This window comes from Cryptotermes secundus, unplaced genomic scaffold, assembly GCF_002891405.2.
Source record: "Cryptotermes secundus unplaced genomic scaffold, Csec_1.0 scaffold721, whole genome shotgun sequence".
NCBI classification, from domain to species: domain Eukaryota; kingdom Metazoa; phylum Arthropoda; class Insecta; order Blattodea; family Kalotermitidae; genus Cryptotermes; species Cryptotermes secundus.
This window is the reverse complement of record NW_019733845.1, coordinates 205,649-226,143: the sequence shown is the minus strand read 5'-3', so window position 1 is coordinate 226,143 and position 20,495 is coordinate 205,649. Positions and strand designations below refer to the sequence as shown.

The 20,495-nt window shown below is 42.6% G+C and overlaps 1 protein-coding gene across 3 annotated transcripts in view; it reads right to left on the bottom strand.

The window, feature by feature from the left end:
* Nucleotides 1–20,495, bottom strand: part of LOC111868272 (lutropin-choriogonadotropic hormone receptor) — a 155,044-nt gene that overhangs the window by 27,936 nt on the left and 106,613 nt on the right. For all 3 annotated transcript variants that reach the window (XM_023858770.2, XM_033752991.1, XM_033752992.1), the window contains 3 exons: nt 19,036–19,110; nt 14,634–14,699; nt 10,413–10,481 (listed from right to left, as the gene is read on the bottom strand). In XM_023858770.2, coding sequence (XP_023714538.1) covers nt 10,413–10,481; nt 14,634–14,699; nt 19,036–19,110 — 210 coding nt within the window. The remainder of the gene's footprint in view (nt 1–10,412; nt 10,482–14,633; nt 14,700–19,035; nt 19,111–20,495) is intronic.

The window sequence follows — 20,495 nt, the reverse complement described above, 5'->3', positions numbered from 1 at the left end:
GCGTGACTTCGCGTGACTTCGCGTGACTTCGCGTGACTTCGCGTGACTTGGCGTGAGGCGAGGCGTGGCGAGGCGTGGCGAGACGGGGCGAGCCGAGGCGAGGCTAGGCTAAGCTTGGTTAGGTTACGTTAGGTTAAGTTTGGTAAGGTTAGGTTAGGTTGGGTTAGGTTAGGTTTGCGCAGTAGACTTGTGTGCATAAAGCAGTAACTGAGGAGTACCATTCGCTGCTGTTGAGTTAGGTGAAGTGAGGTCAGATGTGGTGAGGTGACGTGACATGACGTCACTTGATGTAACGGGACGTGACTTGGCGTGACTTGACTTTGCTTGGCGTGACTTGGTGTGACTTGGCATGACTTGACGTGGCTTGACTCGGTTTGACGTTACTTCGCGTGACTTGTCCTGATTTGGCGTGAATTGACGTGACTTGGCGTGACTTGGCCTGATTTGGCGTGAATTGACGTGACTTGGCGTGACTTGGAGTGACTTGGCGTGACTTGGAGTGACTTGGCGTGACTTGACATGAGGCGCGGCGTGACGGGGCGAGGTTATACTAGGCTAGACAAAGTTAGGATAGGTTGGATTAGGTTAAGTTAGGTTAGGTTAGGAGAGGTTTGCGCAGTAGACTTCTGCGCATCAATTAGTAACTGAGGGGTCCCATTCCCTGCTGTTAAGTTAGTTGAGGTGAGGTGAGGTGAGTTGATATGACGTGACTTGACCTGATTTGACGTGACTTCTCGTGACTTTGCTTGACTTAACGTGACGTGACTTGGCGTCACTCGCCGCGACTTGACGTGCCTTGACGTAACTTCACGTGAGACGGAGGGAGACGGGACGTGGCGAGCTGACCAGATTTCTCCATTTTGTAGATAACACCAATAAGGAAATTGTAAAAAAGAGATCCTAAATTGTACAAAATACTTCCGGTTATTGAATATTTGAAAAAGAAATTCCAGAAAATATACATACCGGGCAAAGAACTAAGTTTCGACGAATCTTTGTTATTGTGGAAAGGTAGTGTAACCGAACCATTGAAATCCTTCCCCCCCCCTCTTTTTTTCAGTAGTTATAAAGTAGAATTGTAAGAATTACTAAGAAACAGGAAGACACAGTCAGAACAAACAGATAGACCGAACTTGTGTGGACAAAGACATCTGTTAGTTCTTGCGTCCAGGCCTTTGGTGTTGTTTCGAAAAGGGCAGAAATGATACTTCATGGAACCNTGCTAAAAACCTTTGAACTTGGCGGAGGTAAAACCCGCGAATACTTGCGCGTTAAACTAAGTGATTTGAGCAAGTGCAGCACCGGCGGCTTGGAAGCCGAGACTAAGCCTTATAGTGTAGATTTTTAACTCCGAGTGACGGTGTGAAACAATAAAATGTTCCAGTGGCAAAGTGCATTGTGTTGGTCAGAAGTGCTTCACCCTCACTTGTCCGAGCCTGACCCTTAGCCGACCTGAGGAAAGAACTCATCGCCAGGAGATAGTCAGACCCATCGCCAGCTTCCACCCCACTCACGCCTTCCCTCCTTTAAAATGAATCGCAAACAGCACCTAGCTGTTTGCTGGCGCCCCTAATATCAGGTCCTATAACGAAAATCCCAATCCCGTAATCAGCAACGGAAGGAGGAAGCGGTGGAGCCGGAAGAAGCGGTGGAGCCTGGTCAAGCCGGAACCAGCCACGACCTAACAACTTCAACGGAGGCAGCACCAGGTAGGGCAGCCAACGTGACAAGTGGCAACCACCTTGTGTGCAAGAAGCCTAAAGAGAGGGTGGACGGTTAGAGTAGACTTTCCTGGAAACAGTATATTTCTATGAAAGCTTCCCGGTTTGGGATTAAAATCTTTGAACTCTGTGATTCCGCAGGATATTTGTGGAATTTTATAATTTACAGTGGATCAAGGACAACATTGGGCTGTGAAATCACCAAAGACACAGATCTTTTCTGGACAAAATTTGTTCTAAGTTTGTGCGAGAAACTATGAGACTGGGGCAGATGTGTTTATAGGGACAATTTTTATAGCAGTCCCGATCTTTTCCAGAGATTAGTTCTGAGGACAATAGATGCTGCTGGAACAGTAAAAATCACGCGGAAATGTATGCCAATAGATCTAAAAAAGAAACTAAAGAAAGGAGAAGTAGTTAGTGCAAAGTTTGGGAAATTGGTGGCGTTAAGTGGAAGGATAAGCGCGATGTCTCAGTGCTGACCACTAAACATTCAGACGAAATGCAACCCGTAAGTCTAATGGGTGGGTTAGAATTTGTAAATAAACCTATGTGTGTAATAGAGTATAATAAATATATGGGAGGTGTAGACTTGAAAGATCAGCTACTAGAAATATTCTTGCTAGAAATGAAAAGGCAAAAAGCTTGGTACAAGAAGTTATTCAACCACTTAGTAAATACGGCAGCGTTGAATGATTGCATTCTGTACTGCAAGGCTGGTAACAAGAAAGATCATCTGTTATTCAGAATAAACTTCGTGAATAAGATCATAGCAAAGTCCCATGGGCAGAATTTAGAAAAGTGCAAGGGGCGTCCTTCAGATACCGACATGGAATGTACGAAATTGACGGGACAGCATTTCATTCAAGAAAGTCCCGAAACCAAACTTAAAAACGGAAAGAGAAAACAAACCAGATACAGGTGTAAAAACTGCCCAAGGACACCCTCTCTCAGCCTAGATGCCTATTTTGAGCAATACCACACCAACTACTAGACACTGCATATGGAGAGCTGGAAAAAGAAATAGCTTGACAAAATGTAAGTACACATTTATAATAATGAACTGTAAACAATTGTAAATATAATATAATTTTTTGGATCTTTTCAAATAGCGATTTCGTTATTGAAAAATATTTAGGTAAATGTCTGGGCAAAACCTTCAGTGCTTGCGAAAATAAAGCTCCGGGAGGGATTTAAATTCTCCCGCTTAAATTCACGCTAGATGCATGTAACTGAGCGGATGCATGTGGTGTGTCGCACACGCTTGAGGAGTTAATGGGGCACGCCATAACGTCGTTGGTTGAGGCACTATATTGTAAGACGGAAGGTTGTGGATTCGATTCCCGATGAGGTTATTGGATTTTTCAATTGACCTAATCGTTCCAGCCACACTATGGCCTTGGGGTCGACTCAGCTTCTAACATAAATGAGTACCAGGAATCATCCTAGGAGTAAGAAGAGGCCGGCGTGTAAGGCTGACACAATCACCGCCATCTGTGAGCCGATTGTCTAGAAAATGTGGAAGCCTCGACGTCTCACAACACTATGGCCTATTGTAGGTTAGGCTTTACCTTTACCTTTATATAAACAAATTAAAGAAACGCAATTTCATGCGTGGTGTCCGAAAAGTTTTGAATTAGTGACGTAATTAATAATTTGGCACGTAATTTAAAGAATGTAGCTAAGCCCAGAAAAGCGCACTGAGATTAATATTAATGCGGTCCTCCGGGCTTAGCCCTTATGCACACATGGAAGTTGGATTAAGAGATTTCGGAAGAATATAGAAATAGTTATCCTGAGATAATTCTAATAATTCAATCGACAAGAGAACGACTTTGGAAGAAATGAAAAGAGACAAGATCGGTTGCTGATATTTCTCAATCAGGTCGTCCCCGGAGCTCCGTAGGATACGCGAGAGGTTACTAGGGGGAAAACGACTGCATTCAAAGCGAAACTCGGTTCATACCTACTTCAGCTAATCCGCCATCTGTCACAAGATAATACAGATAGATGCTTCGAAATGTGAGAGTGGATTCTGTCCTGGATGAAAGAAAACCTTGACTTCCTTCAAGGCGTACTGTTTTCTGGCGAATCCATATTCTAACGTAACGGGAAAGTAAACAAACAGAACGCTCTCTGCCGGTCTCAAGAGATTCTACACTGGTGCTCTGCAAATAAGGAGCAAGGAGCCAAACGCCTTATGACAGGGTAGGGCATTTGTGATTCTTGTCTCATCGGACATCTTCATTACCGGCAGCGTAACGGAGAAATTGTTGTGATTACTTAATGCGTGAACTTGGCTATCTTGAGGGTACTCTAAAGCTGTTTATGTAGAACGGGCCACATCCGCAGTTTCTACTTTTCGTCTCTTACTTATTGTATGATCATTTCACTGGCAAATAGATCAGTGGAAGGTAACCCACGATCACCCGACCTGAATCGTATGGATTTCCCTGCCTGGGATTATTTTAAATCCCTTGTTTACGGGGTTAAAATCATTAATGGGGAAAACCAGAGCAAGGAATTGAAGCAAAATATATATCCATCCGCCCGGCAATGCTACAGAACATTACAAACACACAAATTTTCTTTTACAACCATGTTCCGACATCCATGGGCATTTTAAACAGAAAAGGTAAACACGCATTAAGCCCATACTTTATGGACATTCTGTAGAAGGGCAAACTTTATTTTCGAATATAAATGAAAATATTTCTGCCATGTTTTATTTTGAAAAGGAACGTAAGTTCAAAGAGGATATCTGCACTGATGGATGCACACGAACTGAATCTGTAGCCCGGCTGAGAGCAGGGATTACGAAATGAAAGGACGCCATGAGAAGAAGGAAGTACGTCTAGGTGTAGAGAGTTCAAACATATGCTACTGAAAGTTAGGGAAAAGAGTGGACAGAAGAATTTGTAGGCAGTGAATGGCTGAGTATTAATGAAGAATTAGCCCGTGAAGAAATAATAAACTAGTTACTATAGGATTCTGACGATGGTGTATAACACAGAGATATTGGGTTTTCGGACTTTATCCATCGTCCTGGTATTAAAATAACTAAGAAAAACACGACGTTTCGTAAACTGGATCTGTTTCCGTCCTCAGGTGAGGGAAAACACCTATTCTGTTGGGTCCCTTAGAAAGAGCTAGCCTCAATCACTGGACATTACAACGTACAATCAGAATGCAAGTTTCTAAGGGAAGAGAAGTATAAACTAGAGCTCAGCCTGCAGCCATCTGCTATGTCGGTTTCTTGCTCTCGGATTTTTCTACCCTGAAGCTGGAGGCGATACGTTCCTCCGAAACTTCCGTTCTCACAAGATCTACACGGCGCCACATTCCAGAAAACCGCAATTTTCATAGTCACCGCCGTGAAAATCTCAAATCTTATATAAACAACTTGTCATTATTTAAATCAGCATTATATTTTCCAGATATTCAGTGGGCCTGTTATATATATCCCCCTCGTTGGTGTCTCCACCTTATCGTGCTGAGGGGGTTTGAGTATGCCAAGGACCCTGGGAGCTATACCAGCGGTAGCGTAGCTACTGGCAAGGCCTCCCTTGCTGGACAGGTCAAAGGGTAGGCATCAGACGAAGAGAGACACCAAAAACCAAAAATTGATGCCGGAAGCAGCGTCATCAGCAGCGACTTGAAGCACAGAGCAAATGATGCTCGAGATAGTTCAAGTTCGTGTAGCAACAGGCGTGACCAGAGTGGTTTGAACGGCTGTTGTACTGCGATGTGGAAAGCAAATGGAAAAACTACCACATTATCACTTTTCCTGGATAGTCTCTTTCCAAAAACAGAAGATCGCATTAAGTGGAGGAACTTTTTGGAAGGGACTGTGGACCTGTCGTCTGACAGATTACAGATGAATTATTATACATATATAACACTGTTGGTTTAAGTGTGGCACCTTCTTTGGTGTTACTAATTCATTATCCTCGAAATCGGCGTCCTATATTCATTGTACGTTTCTCAATTACAGGTAGCTGAAAACAGACAGTGACTATACAGCAGTATGCCTGTAATAAGAGCAGAAATACGCGAAGAATTTCTGACGGTAATACAAGAAGGGAAAAGGACTGCTTCAGAAAGCGAGAGTTCGTATATGGGCGGGAAAGATACGACTCACGGGGGAGATGAAAGTGCATAGAATGTTTTAGACTTAAATCCTGAAGACACAGAAACAACTACTGCCTAGGGGTAGATGGAAGGACAACATAAAACTGTATATTAATAAAATAGGTTTGAAAGGTGTGGACTGAATTCTCTTAGATATAGAGATCAATGTCGGTCTTTTGTGAGTAAGGTAATGAACTTGGGGTTCCGCAAAAGGAGCATAATTACTATATTAAATGAGCCACCATTGGCTTTCAATGAAGAATTCTGCTCCATGGACTTGGTAAGTTGGAACGACAAGGTCTGTGTCCGTGAAAGAATCATATTTGTGAAGACTGAACGAATGTGTAGAATCCATAGCACGAACTTTGCCTCAAGCGAAATAGGGTCTGTTCACTTGAACTGTCGAAGTAAAGAAATGAGGCTACTCAGACTGATACGAAATTTCTCTTATCATCAAAACATGTAATTATTGTCACACGATCATTATAGTTTATAGTTCAATTTCATTCCGTTGAATTCACTGACGTGGCTAGATAAAAAGACCAGAACTTTACACGTGGAATACTATTATGGTTGCTAAATGTCTAAATGTTGTCTCCTTTGGCTGTCAGAAGGGCCGCTCTATAAGAGCGGGCTTCCCTTCAGTTTACATTATCTCACCTAGTAGCTTGCGTACTGGGTCACCCTGAACTGCTGAGAGTTTCCGACAATTTACCGCCATGCTCACCATAACCTGCAGTTAGACTTTATCTCGACCTATTTGAATCCCCATCCGCCCCCGCATAAAACTTATTTCTCTAAAATCTATTTCTATATGTTCCTCCCTTTGGCGCTTAAACCTCTAAAATATATCTTCCTCTCAGGTTTCAAACAAAATTGTGTATACATTAATCTCCTGATGCGTGACACACTTCACGCCCACCTCAGTTTCCTTGATGTGATTAGCGTAAAGATACTTGCTGAAGAACCATCGTCATGGCACTGTAAGACGCCAGGCTGTAAACACGCGTCGTGCAGGAGGTGTGTACTTCCTGGTTCGATTACCGGCTAGTCTCAATAAGCTTTGACGTCATTCAGAATCTACAGTTCACAATTGTTTTCTTCAGTACAACGAGACGTGACAAGATGAGACAATGAATAAACAGCCGTAAACAGTGCTTGGGGCAGGTCTGGGCGTGAGACAGCACCTGAGCGCAAAGTGCCATCTTGTTACACACTTAAGATCAAAAGCTCGCCATTGTACAAATTAATTTGTGTGAGCCAAGCAAAGGGACATATTACACGTTGTGGACTGAATTAAAATAGGCCCGAGAAATGGCAGATATTTTGTAATTTTTTGTTGACGACTTTGAACCTCCTGACTTCGTATGAGTAGAGAATTATTTTATGTGACTGAAGAAAAGTCAACCACGGAATCAGATTCTGGTTTGGAGAACAGAGAGATATTAAAGTAACAGGGAACTCTAGATCACTGGACTATCTTTAGTATACTTTAGACAGATTAAAGGTGCATTGCATCCACATTCCAGCAACAGGATTATAGGATTATCTAGCGGAAGGGGCGCCAGTTTCTGAAGCACCTGTCCTAGGTAATTCCAAGAAATCTTACTGGATTGCGGCTCGGAACAGACGTTGAAAGTTTTACAGTCTGGGAAATCAATGAGCGAACAAAACATCAAAATTACTTGACTGAACAGGGTGGAGGCAAGCGTCAGGTTTAAGGCCGCGCCATAGCTCAAGTGGTTAGTCGCTGGCTTCCCACCACGGCGGCACGGGTTCGAGCCCGGGTCTGGTCAAGTAGGATTTGTGGTGGACAAAGTGGCGCTGGGGCAGTTTTTCTCCGAATACTTCGGTTTCCCTGCCAATCTTAATTCCACCAATTGCTCCACAGTCACCCCTGACCTATCATCTGGGGCTGGTACAATAGGCCAGAAGTGGCCGCAGTACAAGAGACTTAGTCCCACCCCACTAGCATTAAAAAAAAGCATTAATTAAGCGTCAGGTTTAAGTCTCAGCTCTTTAGGCAGAGGTTTCTGGATAGCCTACGTTTCAAAATATTGCTAAACATCTATAGCGTAATGTGTGGCATATTCAGTGTTGAGGCTCCCACACACAGCTCGGTACGGTACGGGACGATATCTAATTACATTCTGTAAATTGAGGCCCCCACACTGGCGCGGGACTCCGAGGAACACTTTTAGTGTCTATGCAGAGCAATGTACTTAATACAACAGATTCATTTAGATGCATGGCCTTAGTATCTACAAGTTTCGGTTCCCTGAGGCCACCGTTACACTCATTTCAATAGTAGGCTATGACTTTACACTTGTAGGTTTTAAAACACGGGTAAAGGTTAAAGGGTAAACGTCGTGGAGGCCAACAGGCTTGTGAGAGGTCGAGGCCCCCAGAATTTATATATAATCTGCGCACAGACTGTCAGCCTTACGCGCCGGCAGCCATTTACCCCCAGGAAGATTCCTGGTACTCTTGTTAGAAGCTGAGTCGACCCCAGGAACATAGTGAGGCTGGAAGCATTAGGTCAATTTAAAAATGTAATGCCCTTGCCCGGAATCGAAACCGAGACTTTCCGGCCTGTATCATAGTGCCTCAACCAACTACGTTACCGCGTCCCCACAAAATATGGGTCATAACTTATAATTGCGAGCCATACTCAGAATCTACATGAGCAAAACCAATTTCCTTTTTAGGATTTGAGGTTCTCACACCGGTGGTTATGAAGAGTCCTCTCCTCTGGGATACAACTCCTTGTAGTGTGTATAAGCCTATTGCAACATTGCAACATTGCCTAGATAACTTACTTACTTACTCATGGAGCTGAGCTCTTCTGGAGGAGCCGCCAATTCTGCAGCTACTCAAGAATTACCCAGCATTTAGCCTAGATAACTCTTGTCACTATAAAGTCTGGCTACGGTCTGTGTATTCCAGGAGCAGCGTTTTCTCCTCTCGACCAAGCTCAGAGAATATCTGCGACCCTATCCCGCTGAGTGCCCGCGGCAGTGCGACCGAAACCTGCAGTTGATCAGTCACCTTCATTCACTGCTGGGTCCAAAAAGATTTTAATCTTCACCTGCTTGCCCTTGCGGGCCTCAAGTGTTCAGCTGTTTAGGCTCTGCGGCAATATTACTCCTACTTACTTAACTTTCCGCTCCAAATCAGGAGTGGGGGCATGGGCGACTATAAAGATTAAGAAATTAATGCACGAAGTACTTCTAACGAGTGGGTTAATTTGGAAAATAAAATAAAAAAATAAATCCCTGATACATTTGTGGTGTATGCTATATGATACCTATCCAGCAGGCAGAGGATTTGTTCCATCCTGCCCACTAGTGGATATGTGGGCTCCTTTCCTCACACTTCCCTCGAGAAGTCTGACTCTAACAGAATTTCTTGAGCACTTTACTGACGAGGTAACTTTGCATGCATGGAGGCAATGTATCGGGTGGAGCAGTAAAGTAACATATGTTGAAAAGCGGGGTGATAATGAGAAGCGTCTCAACTTTTCATCGAATTTCGTAGAAAGGGTACTATGATGTGACGAATAATCTTCTTCATGGCATGGCGCTTAGTTAATTAAGTACAGGGGCAACTTTACTTTCACGTACACCAATTAAGAATATATATTAATTCAATTCAGTAACTGCTGACAGACTTCAACTTGAAGAAAGCAGTTTTCTGGGATTGGGCACCGTGTATATGTGGTGTTAACCGACGTTTCGGAGGAACGTATCGCCTCCATCTTCAGGGTAGAAGGAAAAATATAAGAAATCCGCAAGCGAAGAGACCGTGAGAACCGCTAAAAGCAGACTGTAGACCACATATACACGGTGCCCAATCCCAGAAGACTGCTTTCTTCATAGTCACCGCCGTGAAAGCCTCAAATCTTACACAGTCTTCAACTTGTTTAACTTGCAAGCCCAACTTCACTCTGTGTCTTGCTCGTGTTCGATTCGCGGAAGACACGGATCTTTACTGATCCCTCCCCTGGGGTACAAAGGAGAAGGAAAAAAAGGGGACGGTGCAATATGTTCACCATGTCAGCCAGCTAATCGACCAATCGGTCCAGTGATCAGTGGTGGGTAGTTTGAGCATTCATAGAATGGGCGAAGAAAATTATTTCTATATGTACGTATTTCTTCGTGTTTGCCAAAGAACTTGCCATTGTTTCTTCGGAAGGGGCTGCCTTCTAAAATAATTGAAAGTCTATGAATTGTCATGAAGAGCCGCGCCATAGCTGATGCGGTTAGTCGCTGGCTTCCCACCGCGGCGGACAGGGTTCGATCCCGGGTCTGGTCAAGTGGGATTTGTGGTGGACAGAGTGGCGCTGTGGCAGGTTTTCTCCGAGTACTTCTGTTTCCCTTGCCAATCTTCATTCGACAAAATTCTCCATCATCATAATCACCCGGGGAAGGTACAATAGGCCAATCAGTGGCCGCCGTCCCGAGTGGACCCAGCTGGACTCCACACCCCACCGAATTAAAAAAAAATTGTCATGAAATTCAGACTTAATAGCTGACTGTCAAGTAATTAAGGACCACTTACAGCCTGGCAATCTCAGCTTCGCTGAAGGCGTGATTCTGCACCAGCTCGATCAGGTTGTAGTTCAGCAGACTGAAACGAAAAAACAAATTCTTGTATCTTTCATCACACTTCTGCCTAGAATTCATAAGTCAAGCTAAGTGCAGACAATTTTTGTTCTCATTTTCTTATTCTGTGTGCACGTTTAGAGAAATAAACTCGAGAATACCAATGGTATTACTAGTATTTTCGTCATGTTCGCCCTCCTATAAGACATGTGCGCTGTGGAAAACGGGTAGACTTTCTGCCATGTAAGTCGTGTCCACTCTGTTTACAAAGTATTGTATTTGATGTTTGATCCACCGGTCAAGCTGCAAATAGAAGGAGGATGAGTTGGGCATGTAAAACGAATGGGAGAGAAACAGAATTCATATAGGATATTTGTGGGAAAGCCAGAAGGAAAGAGATCACTGGAAAGACCAAGGCGTAGGTGGATGGAAAATATTCAAATGGATCTTAGATAGGATGGGGTGGTATAGATTGGATTGATCTGGGTCGTGATCGGGACCAGTGGAGGGCTCTTGTGAGCATTTTTATGAACTTTCGGGTTCCAAAAAATGCTGGGAAGTTCTTGAGTGGCTGCACATTTGGTGGCTCCTCAATAAGAGCTTAGCTCCATGACTAAGTAAGTAAGTAAGTAAGTAAGTAAGTAAGCTGAATAATATATTAGCAAATTTAGTATTGGATTGATGATATCCAGACAGAAGGCAGATATGGAGAGTAAATAAAGCACATGTTTGTTCCACCCAAATGGCTAGTTGGCCCTCCCTTTTGCCAGAGGAGTTTCTTCAGTGCTGCAATACATTCCTATTTCATTGCAGAAACTGAAGAAATGTAACTAAGATTTTCAAACAAACTGTTAAACCTACAAAATTTGAAACTTACTTAGAAGATATCCGGTTGTTTTCGTGGCCTTGACAAAAATGCAAAAACAAACTTTCCCCATGGCGGTGAGCTTTGTATATTAAGTAACACCCCTGAAACACCAGATTGTCATGTTTCTGACAGCGCAGAATACAAAAACGCGAACTGCATACTTCGGCTTCATGTTGCTAATTACAAACTGTCAGGTGTAATTAGGCGTGACTCAGAGATGAGGTCTCGGAGTCTCAGATTAAAGGGCAAGGACTGACGTGATGATGGATTAGAAATGTTAACTGCCACGCAGATGCGCCGTCTCCTGCGCAACATAGTCTCATGCTGCATCTTAAATCACAAAGCAATGACAGCACAGCGGTACAGTGGAGGCGATAAGTACGCGGAGTTTACACCAACAGAAGTACAGACATGATTTAAAGTCTGAATCCTTGCTTACAACACAGTTCAATTTGCTGTACATTAAATTAAGTGCAATGCATTTCGAGTGGGTCAGTTTCTTGGCAGCAGTGTCTGAGATGTTCCTCCTCATTACGGCTTGCAGATCGCTCCTGACGCCCACCAAGTCTAGCCATTGGATGTCGTGAGACATTCACGCGGTTAAAGCGACCCGCCGTAATGCAGAACATTCACCTACATTTAATGCCGAAATTATGAACGTGTGCAGTTATACCTCACATCTGCCTACCGTTACAAGTATGAATTACAATTGGCCACTCGATTTCAAAATTAACTTTGGGCAAAAATATTTCAATATAGCTTTCCGAGAACATTTTCAAGTATAATCTAGTCGCTTTTAATCTAGAAGGTGCGTCTGTTCGGACTGCTGAAGTGTGAGAGAAGAAAGGTACCTTGCACACGGGCATGCCTGCCGAATTCCTTCTTTTGCCTGTCTGCTTCAACGACCACGCTAGTGTTTTCATAGTGTCACGTGTAGGGAGGATCCGTGACGGAAATTAGGGTTCTAGTTCGCATGAATGGACCAAATGGCGTTATTTTACAATTACATACATGATATAACATAGATTCTAAAGGGTTCTGACGATGATGGAAAACACAGAGAATTAGTGGATTTTTTTACTTTTTCCATCGTCCGGAATTCCAGGAAATAGAAAACACTACTTTTCGGAAACTGGATCACTGCCAGTGATTCAGATTAGCTCTTTCAACTGATGATGTGCCTTCCTTCCTCACCTGAAGACGGAAACTCATCCAGTTTCCGAAAAGTCGTGTTTTCTGTTTCCTAGAATTCCGGACGATGGAAAAATTCCAAACCCCCAGTAATTCTGTATGATATAAGGTATTCAAAACTTCAACTATTCAGCTGCTTTCAGAATTCTCTTTGACTGGCGGCTTCTCGTCTGCGACAGAATGTCTCACAAACTGCTCTGTTTGGTAACACAATGAATCTTGAAGAGTCTATAGTCTCTCGAACTCTGGAACTCTCTCACACTTACTTTCTGAGTCAGAGTCTTATATTTCTCTCTCTTCACTTCACACCTACTTCCGGGTCTGTGTCTGAGTCTATATTATGACCGACGGCCAATCGGCCAGTCTGTCTTGGAATAAAGCACCCATCTGGGGCTTACGAGTCAGACTTACTGTCAGACAGTTGGGGGTTTGTTGATGTGGGGCGCTCTCTCTGACGAAATGACGGGTCTGTCGTTTGCAATTTCTGCTGGTCCTCGCCAAAGCAGTTAATCTCTGATCCGAGTCCCGTGGAACTCGCGACCATATTTTAATGTCTCGGAATCGAGACTTCCCTTTTCGTCGCCTCCTATGACTCGCAGGTCTACGGTGGAGGTATTCGACTGCGCCTCCACAGGGGATCCATAATTCCTGGTATGGCAGATCCCTCGTGTTTTATTACCTTCGGCCGACCGTGTGCCGAACACCTAATTCAAGGCTTCAGTTCCTCGTATCCCTTGTAACTTTTTGTTTATATGCGTGTTGTCTCGGAAACGTGGATGAGCCGTTGCCTAGCAAAATAGGTAGTTCTGTGTCTGGCTCCAGTATTCCGGCTTTTAGGCGGTGTTTATGGAGCCGTTTCCTGACAATGGACGCCTGGCTCCGACTCCACTATTGCGGCTTTCAGGCGTCATGTCACAATATTCTCTATCGTAAATTACATTGTTCAACAACGTTTCATCACGCAGATGACTGAAGTGGTCTCTGTGTAACTCTTACCCTGATTCTGAAATGGAAACGTCTCTTCTGTATAATCCGCGGTATCTAGCGGCACGCGATATTAAATTATATAAGATTGAGTTTAGACTGGGAGGGCGGATGTCTACAGCTTGCTCTTCCTCTCCTTTACAAGGTTATACATGGAACTGCTTTATTTTTCGTATTTAGGACATATCCACACATGTTCCATTCTGTCACACAACTTGCAGGTCGACTTTAATTTGTAAATTCCTCACTTCTTTTCGCTCTCTGGACCTCACAAATTTCATTCGTGGCTTTTCTTAATTTGTAGTACCGTACAGGTATAAATGTTTGTTTTCTCGGAGTAAGTGCATTTTTCTCGAGCCAGACAGCCGCGAAAAAGTGTCAACAATCCGAACAGTTTTCGTTCTGCGTGTGGAGAGCTTGACTTTTAAAATCTCAAAGGCAAAACCTCGTCCTCAATTAAAAAAAAACGGTCATACTTTATTTTGGTTTTAAGGAGTTGTTCTAGACGAGACGGGAGCACCTCGTATGAAGGAGATTACACGTATAGGAGTTCTGATAGGATGGTGAAATGGTGACGTCCAAAGCCGTTCGCTGTTTAAATGAAATGGAGAGGGAAGAAAGACCATTTCATGGTTCGTTGTTTCTGCTTAACAAATGTACGCGTACTAGTTAATGCTGCAAAGTCTAGACATACGACACAACCTTGCCGCCATCTTTAAGCCGATTGTCTAGATAATGTGGAACCCTCAACGTCTCACAATCCTATGCGCCTCCGAGGCCTGTTACAGGGATTGCTTTACCTTTTTACATTAACACATGAAATTTATTTTATTACTGCATTTTTTAAATTGTTGTCCGATTGAATTATATACGTAGTAACTACATTATCCACATGTAAGTTACCTTATATATTACGTTATGAAAATTAAATGTGACATTGCTGGAGTATAAAATCTGCTCAAGATTTTCTTTACTTGAGTTTCCACCAACCCGCCTCCAATGCAGTTAACAACAAGAACTCAGTCCCGGTCATTTCCATGAGGAATTTCTCCACAATCATGGGTCGATATAAAATTAGAATATAATTCCTTTCAAATTACTTTATCGTAAGAAATGCCACAATTATATACTTACAATTGTTCGGACCTCACTTTGACAGATCTGGTTGGCACTTGTCGAATATGATTATTTTCCAGGTCACTGAAAAAAAAAGGTGGCTGGATTTTAATGCCGTGAGCAAAGTCAAGCTTTTTAACAGGTAATTACATCAAGGAGGAGAGTGTGGAATGAAGAAGTGATTCTAAAAGGGGCAACAAGAAACGTATACCAAATATTTATGAGGGAAATTTTTGGGAAAACTCTTGGAAAACAATAATTTGGAAAAATAAGGATCACACTGAAATATAATATTAGACTGAATATTAGAGAACGAAATGCTGTGAACAGTACAGCTCAGAATAATGGAGTCCTACCGTGGTCGGGTCACTATGCTACAAGCAGGAAGGTCGCGGGTTCAAGTCCCTGTGAGGTCTTTGGATTTTTTCAATTGACCTAATACTACCAGCCACACTATGGCCCTGGGGTCGACTCAGCCTCTTAACAAATATGAGTACCAGGAATTAATTAAATAATTTTCCTGGGGAGTAGATCGTCATAGGCCTTGAGTTATCAGCGGTTACGTAAGAGGCTGCACAAATGTTACACTTTCCGTTACTTACGGAAAATCGTTACTTTTTCTTTTACTAACGGCTTCATTCCATTTGCACCCTCGTATAATAACGTTTTCAATGTTAAAACGAGGCTTTGTGATAGGAAAGGGAGGAGGAAGGCTTATGCACTACAGTGGGCATGTGACGTGTATGAGAAAAAGATTAGTCAGTGTGGCTAGGGAGGGAGAAGTAAGCGCCTTTCCTGTATGAATCAGGGTTGGGGCAAGGCTCCTCGTCTGTACCTCACAAAGTGGGCCGAGAAGAAAACTAAAGTGTGGTATTAAACAAAATTTATAATAGTTTCTGGACATACGAAGTGGAGTGAGCGGTTTACAACAGAGTATTTTGCGATGATCAAAAAGAATTTTCATTCCAGGACCTGCTCTCCACCGTGAATCTATCAGTTAATGAAATGTGAGATCCTGTACTTGGCAACAGTGACCACTTCTAAGGTTTCGGAATCGTATCCAGCGATAGTACGGACAAAGAAGACCCTTACATGCTCTCAGCAGAAGACTTGCTCGTTAAGTTTTACGAAAGGAAGATCACACGATGTCTTGAATGCTGGCTTTTGAAGAGGGGTCGCCTATAAGATGCCGGCCACAAAATCCTGCCCAACACGAGAAAGTTCACTCTTTGAAGCGCAAAGCTTCTTGAAACGTTTGTTAGCTCAAATGAAGGTGAATTCTAAAGTTGCATATTCTAAATTGTAGACTGCTATCACATGCAAGGCTTCAGTTCAATTTGTCACTTAGGGACCTAGTAGGTTGGTACAACCGTCATGTTGGTGCTCATGAAAACCCGAGGGCCTTTTCTTCCACATCTGCCCAATTTGAGATCAAAACATTTTCAACGCACCGAATAGAAGAACAAATTCTAGAGGTTCTCGACATGTGTTATTGAAGTAGTTACTATAGGATTCTGACGATGGTGTATAACACACTGATATATTGGGTTTCTGGATATCCATCGTCCTGGTTTTTAAGATAACAAATAAAAACACGACATTTCGGAAACTGGATCTGTTTCCGTCCTCAGGTGAAGGAACAGTGATTGAGGCTAGCTCTTTCTAACGGACCCAATAGAATAGGTGTTTCCCTTTTCCTTCACCTGAGGACGGAAACAGATCCAGTTTCCGAAACGTCGTGTTTTTATTTTTTATCTTAAAAACCAGGACGATGGATAAAGTCCAGAAACCCAATATATCAATGTGTTATTGAATTCTGCATTATTCGTCTGCTAACACTGTGTAGCTGTTATGCTTTGCAATGAATTGTTTAAAACAGAACATTAGTGAAAACTTTTGTCGGTTACTTTTAAATTCTGAAATAAATATAAAAACTTATTCCCTTCAAACTTTATAATACAGCACAAAATAAACGCCCCAGCTGTAACACTAGACTCTATTATCTCTCATGTGAAATTTTGTTTCATGGCTTTCATAAGTACGTTTTAATTTAATTGATATAGAACTTCAGCTTGTATACAGATTTAGTCATATATGCTTTCATATTGAAACGCGGTACTCAAATTCGGCTTCAATTAATTAAAATGCAATTATGGTAGTAGTATACTGGGCGAACATAAGCGAAACATTTCCCTGGACAGTTAAGTTGCTGCACGGTGTGGGGGATTACCTGACCAGCAGTAAACTCAACTTTACTTGAAAACGGCTAAACAACAGCAAAGCTGCAATACCTTTGTATTACGTGGGTAACGGACTCGACGCAGCTGTCAACACAGAAAATTCCGAAATCGAATACATTTTAAATCTAACTTTACCCAATTTTGTAGCGTCATGTCCATCAATANAAAGATAGACCAAAAACAACTGGAGAATGTGAAATGTTTTAAATATTTGGGTAGCTTGTTAACAGATGATGGAAGGTGTACTAGTGAAATTAAATCCAGGATTGCCATGGCAAAAGCTGCATTTAGCAAGAAGAAGAATCTTTTTACCAGCAAATTGGACTTAAATTTGAGGAAGAAACTAGTGAAATGCTACATTTGGAGCATAGCTCTGTATGGGGCTGAAACATGGACACTTAGGGCAGAAGATCAGAAACATCTGGAAAGTTTCGAAATGTGATGTTGGAGAAGGATGGAGAAGACCAGTTGGACCGATTATGTGAGAAATGAAGAAGTGTTAATTAGAGTCAGTGAGCAGAGGAATATCCTACACGAAATAAGAAAAGGGGAGGCTAATTAGATTGGTCATATCTTACGCGGTAACTGCCTTCTAAAAGAAGTTATTGAAGGAAAACTAGAGGCGGATAGAAGTGACAAGAAGACGAGGAAGAAGACGTAAGAAGATGCTGGATGACCTTGGGGACAGAAGAGGATACTGTCATTTGAAGGAGAAAACTCTAGATCGCATTAAGTGGAGGAATTGTTTTGGAAGAGACGGTGGACCTGTCTTCTGACAGATTACTGATGATGATGTTCATCAAATCAGGTCCGGTATCTTAGAGTACGCACTGGTTCCGAGTTTGTCTGCTTGCTGAAGTAATGGCTATACTTGAATTCGAATTAGATTAGGAGAATAACACATTATATAATTTCCGCCGTGACTAATACTTAATTAAAACAGTCCATATTATTTTAATATTATAATGAAAAAATTCTTTCTTTATTTGGAAAATCTCTGAGTCGCATGGAACACGTTTCTTTGAAGTCTACACCGAGGTTTAGACGTGCTGTGTGTCCAAAACATGGGAATTTTCTCTTTCAGAATCGTGGATTACAAGGTTCCTAGTTACACTTCCTTTATTTTTCAAGAGAAATATTGTCATGCTCTTGTGTATATGTCCCTTCGTAATGACTTTTAAACAATTTGACAAATTCTGAATAAGATTTAGGCATGTGAACGTCAAGTGACTTAAGGTCACTTTTCTATCTTATACGGCGTGTCTAAAATGTTGGGCTTATGGGCTCCATCCGGTGGTTCCCTGACTAATTAGAGTAAAAGCTAAGGTCGTCCCTGCGCCCAACTAATTAAGCACTAAGCCATAAAGGCGTATGTTGGAGTGGGTGTATAGATCCACATTTTCTTGACATTAGCACTAACTGGAGGTGAGTGGTCCACCTCATCGGGACGTTCGAACTTGTAGCATAGTGAAGAAAGCAGTCTTCTGGGATTTGGCACCGTGTATATGTGGTGTTAACCGACGTTTCGGAGGAACGTATCGCCTCCATCTTCAGGGTAGATGCAGACCAGTCTGCTTTTACCGGTTCTCACGGTCTCTTCGCTTGCAGATTTCTTATATTTTTTCTTCTACCCTGAAGATGGAGGCGATACGTTCCTCCGAAACGTCGGTTAACACCACATATACACTGTGCCAAATCCCAGAAGACTGCTTTCTTCATAGTCACCGCCGTGAAAGCCTCAAATCTTGTAGCATAGTGTCTCAACCAACTACGCTACCGCGTGCCCCCACTGAAAAGGGTCATGTCTCAAAATTCCATAACTTTTCAGTCAGTACTCTTAAGACTGTGAAGTTTCTCTTTCGGACGGAGTTTCAGTTTTATAATATTGTTCTAGGTGACAGTCGATACTGACATACTGTATCTAAAATACTGGCTATGCTCCAGTATCGAAATTGCTATTGCAGTAATTAGCATTACTCAAAGAATGAACATTTAAGCTGGCAATATTTACCTAAGACGGTGGATATCACGAAAACAAAAAGGTGATCGGAATTCAGAACTGACTCCGACCGATGGTTACAGTATTAGCAGAACTGAACTCTGACACTCCTACCAGATAGATACTTTTCGGAAAACTGACAAAATCTTACAAAGAGAATCAGATAAAGCGATATACTCACACCATGTGTAGGATTGAGTCCACTCGGAGGTGCTGCAGCTGGGGGATCTCCTCAAGTCCCGTGTGTACGATGCGTCTGAAACCAAAACACAATCTCGAATCGACAAAGAACATTTCTACAGAATGGTCCAGTTTAGTAAGCCATGAGGGCACGTTAACGCACGTGGAACACTGCGGCACATCCAAATCAAATGTAGAACATAATGTAATCCGAAAAGACAACGATAATTGGAATAATGACACCATTCTTAGGACTGGAAATGAAAGTTGGGTTCAATTACCTTCGTTTTCGGATCATTCTATGCTTCTCTAATTGGCCATCAAATTCGCACCGTTTTGAATAAAAGGCATGACGAGGATTACGCTGCACCCTTGATCGTCTCTGGTTCCACCCAGCCTCAATTCTAATGGCCACAGGAATTTATTTCCTTGGGGATACAGCGGCCGGGATGTGAAGCTGACAACTCACCTCCAGCTAGTGCCGAGGCGAAAATGCATGGAATTATACCTCCACTTCTCATTTTCTTCAGGATCTCCAGAAAAAATCTACCTTTATCATGATTATCCATGGTCTCTCTGGTTTGCATGGAAGCAAGCCACCCTCATTCCAAACGAGCTGTAGCAAAAGCGCGCATCCCAATTCAGCAATCAACATGAACGTCTTGTGAACGTCGGATACTTTTGAGTGCACCTCAGTGTTGAGGCTTTCGGGATAGTATGGGCGAATGTACAACGAAGCAAGTCTTGAGAAAATGCTTTTAAGAGTTTACATCTCCACTTAACATGGGTAATTATTAATGTACGAGTATGTCTGCAGAGTGGTCAAGAATAATGCTTCTAATTTTAAATAAGCCGTCCTGCTTCTCCTAACATTTCCGGGCCTTCCTTCAGCTTTCACAGGATATGTTGCTTCTCTCTTTTGTGCACCCGTCAAACTACGCGAAGCCAGAGAAAAGAAACAATTTTCTTGAGTTCGTTCGTACTATTCGGGACGCCTCAGTTTCACTTGCCTCTCATTTTGAAGCCGCTAAACTCAAGGGTGCTGATCAGGGTGGCCGCGCGGTGTAAGGCAGGAACTGTCTTCGCTCGCTCAAACGCTATGAATCATGGGTTGGAATCCCACTCAAGGCACGGATGTCTGTGTTGTGTGCGTTTACTCTGTGTTGTTCTGTGTGTAAGTAGACGCCTTGTGACGATCTGATCCCACGTCGAAGGAGTCCTAGCAACTGTATTTAGGATCGAGAACTGAAATAGCGGCCAAGGCCTAATAAAGGAATGTAGAGCGATAACAATAATAATAATAATAATAGTAAATACCAAAGGTAGTAACTACGAGTATGTCGTTGAAGTGTAATCAATCTCTTGACATTCCTAATTAATTTCACAAAACATGGCAAATTAAACATAAAGCAATTCTCGCTAGGAGGAGGATAAATCTTATACCGCTGCTCTTACATTAGT